This window comes from Rhagoletis pomonella, unplaced genomic scaffold, assembly GCF_013731165.1.
Source record: "Rhagoletis pomonella isolate Grant_MI unplaced genomic scaffold, Rhpom_1.0 Rhpom_scaffold_00014, whole genome shotgun sequence".
Classification (NCBI taxonomy): Eukaryota; Metazoa; Arthropoda; class Insecta; order Diptera; family Tephritidae; genus Rhagoletis; species Rhagoletis pomonella.
The window spans coordinates 8,889,114-8,897,389 of record NW_023458568.1 but is presented as its reverse complement, the minus strand read 5'-3'; the positions used below and the strand labels follow the sequence as shown (position 1 = coordinate 8,897,389).

The window sequence follows — 8,276 nt, the reverse complement described above, 5'->3', positions numbered from 1 at the left end:
GGTCCAATCAGCTCGTTGACGGTGGGCTTCAGTCTTTCGCACAATACACTCGATAAGACTTTATAACCTATGCTTAGAGGGCTGACTTCGCGGTAGTTGACCATATACTGCATACGAGCTGATGCATGCACCTCATCAGCTCCTCGCCGCCGTACTTGAATAGCTCGACTGGGAGGCCGTCAGCTCCAGTATGTTTGTTGTTTTCAGCCGCGTAATCGCTATTCATACCTCGTCATAGTCAGGCGGTGGGACAGCTACTCCATCATCATCGACTGGGGACTCGGGTTCGTCTTCTTCACTACTGTCAGCGCTGCTGCCATTCAGTAGGTTGTAAAAGTGTTCCCTCCACAATTTAAGTATATTCTTGACATCGGTCACTAGGTCGCCATTGTTGTTCTTACAGGAGTTCGCCCCGGTTTTGAAATCTCCCGTAAGTCGCCTAACCCTCTGGTAGAATTTTCGGGCGTTCTTCCTATCGGCCAGCATCTCAAACTCTTCGCACTGACGTATTTCGGCCTCTCTCTTCTTATTGCAGCAAATACGTCTCGCTTCCTTCTTCAGTTCCCTATAACGGTTCCACATGGCTCGAGTTGCGCCCGATCACAGCGTGGCCCTGTAGGCGGCATCTTTTTTCTCTGCGGCTTCTTGACATTCCTCATCGTACCAATTGTTCTTTCGGGCTCGCTGAAATCCAACTACTTCCTCGGCGGCGGTACTTAATGATCGGGAAATGTGGTTCCACTGCTCGCGTATGTCGGATTGTTGAAGAGTGCTCTCGGAGAGCAGGCGTGTGAGTCGAGTGGCGAATGAATTGGCTGTCTGTTGTGATTGCAGCTTTTCGACGTTAAGCTTTCCTTGCATTGTTGGGCGCACACTTTTTGCTGCACAGAGGCGGGTGCGTATCTTGGCTACAACAAGATAGTGGTCCGAGTCGATGTTTGGCTCTCGGAGTGTACGTACGTCTAAAACGCTTGAAGCACGCCTTCCGTCTATCACAACATGATCGATTTGGTTTCTCATTTTTCGATCTGGAGACAGCCATGTAGCTTGGTGAATTTTCTTATGCTGGAACCTAGTACTACATATTACCATGTTTCGGGCCCCGGCGAAGTCGATCAGCCTCAGTCCGTTATCGGACGTTTCGTCGTGGAGGCTGAATTTTCCGGCAGTGGCGCCAAAGATCCCTTCCTTGCCCACCTTGGCATTAAAATCGCCAAGCACAATTTTGACATCGTGCCGGAGCAGGCTTATATGTACGTTCCAAGCGCTCATAGAATAGATCCTTGGACGCCTCATCCTGCTCTTCCGTCGGGGCATGGGCGCAGATGAGCGAGATGTTTAAGAATCTAGCTTTGATGCGGATTGTGGCTAGACGTTCGTCCACCGGGGTGAACGCCAGTACTCGGCGAAGGAGTCTCTCTCCTACCACGAATCCAACACCGAATTTGCGCTCCTTTACGTGACAACTGTAGTAGACGTCGTCTCCATTACTTTTCCTTGCCCCGTTCATCGCATTTCTTGGATGGCGGTGATGTCAGCCTTTGTCTTCTCGAGGACATCAACCAGCCGGGCAGCGGCACCTTCCCCATTAAGCGTCCGAATATTCCCGGTGCATACCCTTAAATCATAGTCCTTTATACGTTTGCCGTTGTTGTCATCAGAAAAAGCGAGACCCAAACCCAGCGCACGCGAAGTTTTACGCCTTCTCACTTTAGCTCGCTCCCAAACGGGTGTTTGGTTGCTACCCAGAGGATACGTGGACATAAATATCCGGACGTTGTGAGCTCCGATTTGAACCGTACGCACAAGAATAGCTTCTGGCCACTCCCAGGTGAATGGCAGTCAAAAGTTTTCCACTTCTGCGCACCATCCTCCAGTGATCAGCTGTTAAATATATTAAAACTTGTACAAATGTGGTGCGGCAATAATTGTTTCGACCATGTATGTGTTAACACAATTCTCTCTCTCTCTCTCCTCTCTCTCTCTCTCTCTACTCTTACTCTGAGCATGATGATAACAGTGTGAACAGCCCATTGCTCTTTATAAACTACTTTTGAATACGTTTTCATTTGATTTAAAAACGTTTTTATTTGATTAAAATACGTTTTTATTTGACAAATTCAAATATGCACGTATTAACTACTTCCATTAGAAAACTATTTTTTAATACGTGGTTATTTAAATTGTGTAGTACTTAATATAGATTATTTATTTTACTATGCGTTATTTCCCTCAGTGTAATAAGTAACAAAATAACTTTTTTTTCGAAACTTTTATTATAAAAGTCATAACCGTGTACACGTCTTCTCCAGACAAAATTATCCAGCAGAAAACATTTTGAAAATTAAGCAGCATTGGCTCTCAAACAGACAAAATATCCGTAGAAGTACGAGAACGCAAAATTTGAAAAAAAACTTGCAACCTTCGAAACAGCTGATCACTTCCACAGTTGCCACAGGTGGTTCATTTAGCAATTTATTTTCTGCTTAGTACATTTCCCCCGATATGAAATTTTTTACACTTAAATACTTTTGGATAAGAAAAACCGTTTTAACATACATATTTAAAAATTAAATATATGTATCGGAAATAATAAATTATTTTTCTCAAACTTTGGCTGTTACAAACAACCCGTATGTGAACAAGGTTATATCGTATATTCTTAAGAATTTTTTGGGCTTTGCTAACCCACTTCTGTTACTATTCAATAAATCACTTGGGTGTTGCGAGTTCATCGATGCCTGGAAAGATACCTTCATTAGCCCTATATTTAAAAGTGGTGACAAAAGCAGTGATTCCAACTACAGGCCCATCGCTAAGTTGTCGACTATTTCAAAGTTATTTGAATATATGTATTGTTAAGCAGAAGTTGTATTTTACAGTTAAACGCTTAATTTCCAATAATCAGCATGGTTTCATGTCCGGTAGGTCTACTGTGACAAATCCAGCAATTTTCTCTGAATTTTGTATGACGGCTTTCAATGACCGCCTTCAAGTCGACGCTGTATATACAGATCTTTCAAAAGCCTTCGACAAAGTCAGCCATTCAATTTTGATTTCTAAATTAGCTAGTTTGGGTTTTCGTTCACTATTTTTAACTTGGATAAAATCCTATCTTCAGAATCGAAACTGTGTAGTCGTTGTCGACAATATGCACTCCAACTCTTTCATAGCGTCATCTGGGGTTCCACAAGGCAGCATCTTGGGCCCCCTGCTATTTGTCGTATTTATTAATGACATATCGAGTTGTTTTGTTAACTCTAATTTCCTTTTATACGCTGATGATTTGAAGATTTTTTCGACCATTTCAAATTCTTCAGACTCCATTAAGATTCAATCAGACCTTGACAATGTCTCAGCCTGGTGTCGATCCAATGGCCTCGAGTTAAACATAAATAAGTGTTTTCATTTATCCTACTGCAAATCGCGTTGCGTTATCCCCACTTCTTATTGCATTGATGGTACCCGGCTATCTGCTCTTAATGAGATAACTGACTTAGGTGTAGTTTTTGACTCGAAATTTTTATTTAATAGTCATCTTAATTACACCATTGCTAAGTCATATTCAGTGCTTGCTTTTATTCGTCGATTTAGTTCAGACTTCACAGATCCCTATACTCTTAAGTTATTATTCATGTCGCTGGTACGTTCTAAGTTGGAATACGCTTCTTTTATCTGGAGACCCTATCATGGATGCCATATTAATACACTCGAGCGGGTTCAAAAAACGTTTTTACGCTTTGCTCTGCGGTCGTTGAATTTCGCCGACCCTATTCCCTCATATAAAGCCAGGTGTGCGCTAATTGACTTGAAATCTCTTCAAAGCAGAAGAACTATCCTTTCGCTCACCTTTGTCTTCGATATTATTAAGGGTGTAATTGATTCACCATATCTCCTCGAGCGCATTTGTTTCCATATCCCTAACCGGACTCTCCGAAATAGTGATATTTTTTATACAGAATGTGCCCGAACTCTTTACGCTTCTAATGCTCCAACTTTTCGAGCTCTGACTGAGTTCAATATTCTCTCAAGTTCTCTAGCCATTGATCTTTCTATATCTAAGTCGGATTTCAAATCAATGTTAAATGCAATGAGTTTTAATCTATAACTCCTTCTATTTCTAAGTAGTCTGTAAGTAACTTTGTTAATCTAGATTACTACTGATTGAATAAATAAATAAATAAATACCCTTGTGCACAAGTGCGCTCGGGTATAAAATGAGTAGACAGAGTTGCATTTCAACACCAACTTTCATTGTCTCTAATATAAACATTATATTTGAAAACTCCCCAAAGTTAAAAAAAAAATAATAATTTTTTCGAGTGACAATGAAAATAATAGTAGTTTCGGCACTCTTTCGCCTAAATAAATCTTTTAAGGCTAACTTTGTTCAAATACATATATCCAGACTCGACCCCGACATACCAAACATATTTCCCGCTTCCCCCTCGACACCAACCACCTCTTCATGTGCTCACTTAAACCCTCTTAGGTAACATCCCTCTCCCTGTGGTCCAACTCCGTCGAAACAGCACGTATTAGCACCGATTGTTAATATTTACGGCAACGATTTATAGACTAGCCAGGGCTTAGCAGTGCCGCAACAACAGTGAAAAACTCAGTGTCTATTGAAAAGGAGAGGATGCGAGTAAAATTCTACAATTTCTGGTTAACTTTTAGCAAAAACAATAAAAATTTTCAAATTATTGTTGTTGTTTTTCAAATGGAAATAAAGTAATTATTTAAAAAAACGCCAAAAAGGAACTCTATACCTATGGTGGAATTGCATCATGCTCTATACCGATGTGTTTTGACCAGATCTTTTCTTCATATAACTTGTTCACAATTTTATCACTGTTTCTTTTTGTTCTTGTTACAGGTAATATCATGTGAGCCTGCTGGAGTTGACATGAAAGGAAACAAAATTTGTGATATGGACAAAAAGCAACTTAGGATTTCTGACAAGCAGCGTATAAGTGTTTGGGATATATTGGAAGGCCATAAGAATCCAGCACCCTTATCATGGGTTTGGTTTGGTGCGGTTAAGTCAGAAAGGAAATCTCTTGCATATGAAGAAACACATCGCAATCTGAAATATCATGCTCATAGTTTAGTTAAACCCATTGATTATTTTTATGAATCGTTGTCTCTGCCACCTGAAGACATAGAGCCCGTTTCGGAAAAAATCAACATTGTAATGAAAACTATTTTTTTTTTATTTTAATTTATTTTAACACATCGTAACCGTTTTAGAAAGATGAAATGAAACCGGATACCCCGTCATCAGTAGATCAATCACCTAGTGCCGTGACCTCCGGAAGAACCCGTGGAAAAGGAACAACGCGCAAACGTAAACCAAAGAATTCCAAAACTTCCCCCACAAATGTTTCAACGCCATCTCAGATAACTCTGCAACCACAAATATCTCAAGTTCAGTCTCAAAACGTGCAGCAGATTCATCCTCAAAGTCAAATTAATCAAATGCAAATGAATGCACAGGTTTGACATTTTCTGGTTAAACTATTAATACATACATAATTTTAGAAAAGTATCTCATTGAATCTGAATTCGAGAATTTGATAGATTTCATATATGTAACCAGTGTTACGGCTGAAAATTTTTCGAAAGTCGCAGAAAAAGTGCCACAGCAAAAAAAAGTCAAGTCATTCAAAGCATTTATACCATGCATGTAAAGGCTTTCACTATTAACCGACTTCACAAAAAGGAGGAAGGTTACTAAGTCGTCGAAATATTTCTGTATATGTATGTTACCGCATACCTTTGGACTACGTTAACCGATTTCTATGATTCTTTTTTTAAAGGAAAGGTGTTACATACCTTACAGGTGGTCCCATATTAATTTGGTTTAAATCCGATCATCATGAAGAAATCAACGATAATCTTAAATTTTTATATGAGAATTGAAGTCTGTTTTGTTTTTTGCTTAAAAATTACTTGTTTTACCTTTCGAATCTTATTAGGGCACATTCATAGTCGAAATAAAATTGCCTCTAACGTTAGTTTTGGCATTTTTCAACGGAAAATCTGTCAAAAAAGCTGCGTAAAGTAGACTTTAGTTCATCTATGACTAGCCCCATTATTTTTAATAAGTTGTTAATGGAGATATCATTTTCTATCAACAATTTTTTTTCTCTTAAAATAATAATAGGGATATAATAAAAAGACGCAATATGCATATTTTGCATTTATTATGATAACAAAATTGCAGTAAACAAAGTACCTACATCATCTAATAAATAATAAATTTAACACAAATAAATTGGAGGAAATGCTAAGCTACAAAAATGGTGCATTAATTCATGCTACTTCTGGACATTTATTCGGAAAATGTTTGACAAAAAAATTTGAAATCAGTCAAAATGTTGCCAGAGGTGTGCCTTTGAAAAGTAAATACTAAAAGCGTTATTACACACGTAAGAAAAATATAATTTATGAAGGAATTGCCAAAATTTATATATAGAATTTTGAATCAAAGAAAAGGAGCAAAAGTCGCACGATTTTTAGGAAAGTTTCAAAATAAGCCTATTTTTAAAAAGTCGGTGCCAGAGGGCATCGATCTCCAAAAAGTGTCAATTTGACACTTAAGTCGCACAACGGTAACAATGTACGTAACTTCTTTTAAAATATTTCAAGTCTACTTGGAACTGAATCCAAAACTTCAGGTCCTTTCGCGTTGCTTTCGCTTTCGCCTCGTTTTGACAGCAACGCGGGTAATGCTAGTGCTTGCAATGAAAACAATGTCAATTTGACACTTAAGTCGCACAACGGTAACACTGTATGTAACTTCTTTTAAAATGTTTCAAGTTTTCCAATTGAGCTATTTAAATAATTTGGTAAATACTTGGAATTGAATCCAAAACTTCAGGTCCTTTCGCATTGCGTTCGCTTTCGCCCCGTTTTAACAGCAACGCGGGTAATGCTAGTGCTTGCTATACTGCACGCTTTACAGCGAATGCTTTGTTCACTAAATTAACATACTAACGATAGATAAATTTATATTTCATATCCTTGCTTTGTGTTGGCGTTAGCGTTGCCAAATTTTGGCTATGTGTATAGCTGTATTTGAATTCATGTTCTCATTAGAGTTGCCAACCATACTATAATATATAGTGTTGTACTTTTTTTCGGTCTATCGGTTGGGTACTATGCAGGGTGTCCTAAAAGGGATGCTCTAGCTTTTGTTTATATTATCGACTTCGGGTTTCGACCTCATATGCATCTTGCTGATTGAAAAGAAAATTTCATATAAATACATATAAACATTTATAAAAACTAATATACATACATACATATTGGGTGCATTCCAAAACGCCAAATACAAAGCATCAGTCTCTTTTATTTCTAAATCTCAGTAGATTATAATGCCAAATATGTGCAACCTAGGTTTGATTCTAGTTTTCAACTAGGTGTCCCAAGTTAGACGTTTTCTTCTAGTGCGGTTTAGAAATAAAAGACCTGGCGCTTTGTATTTTGACGTTTTGGAATGCACCCATTAATATATATTTGAGATTTTCTTTTATATCGGTAAGATATATATAAAATTGAAGTGTGTATAAAATTCTTAATGACAAAACCGAAAAGTACTCAACGTTGCAGACGCCATGTAAGGAAAACTGAATTATTGCGAAATATAAATAAAGTGGCAGCACTATACGTAAGGTGACCAGATTTCTGTGGACCAAAATCGGGACACTTCTAAAGCATCGAATCCGAACATACAATTTTGTTTTTAGAATAAAAAGACACAACATCTTTTAATACAATTTTATTTGAGACAAAACAAAGACAAAAAAACTTGAATAGTGTTCTCAAAAATATATACACACAATATATACGTTTTAGCAAGTTTTGGCTACTTATCTATGTTTAGAAAATGTTGATGACCCTTTTATGAAAATACTAGCTGTACCCTGCCACGCTTTGCTGTGGCATATTCCTGTTACATGGATGATACATGATTAACGAAACAAAGCATACGTTTCATATAAGTTTGATTTTGTAATAAGTACTTGTGTGCACACAATATTTGTCGTTTTGCCATTGTCTGCATAGATATCAAGGATATCTGGTTTGCCGACACGGGAACCTGCAACATCTGAGAAGCAATCCGCATCTAAATCTAAACCACACTTTTCCAAAAGCTGACCTTGGGCATTATTGAGCGCGATTCCGAATGCCAATCGAATTGGGCATTGCAATCTTTTAAATTGAAATTGCGTATCGGTCGGAATCATGGGAATTCTTCACCTTTGAAA

The 8,276-nt window shown here is 38.1% G+C and overlaps 1 protein-coding gene across 1 annotated transcript in view; it reads left to right on the top strand.

Moving 5' to 3' along the window:
* The window catches only part of LOC118749131 (mediator of RNA polymerase II transcription subunit 12), a 192,179-nt gene that overhangs the window by 84,946 nt on the left and 98,957 nt on the right, over positions 1-8,276 (top strand). Inside the window, exons 7-8 of the mRNA XM_036483899.1 lie at positions 4,880-5,194; positions 5,254-5,499. Coding sequence (XP_036339792.1) covers positions 4,880-5,194; positions 5,254-5,499 — 561 coding nt within the window. The remainder of the gene's footprint in view (positions 1-4,879; positions 5,195-5,253; positions 5,500-8,276) is intronic.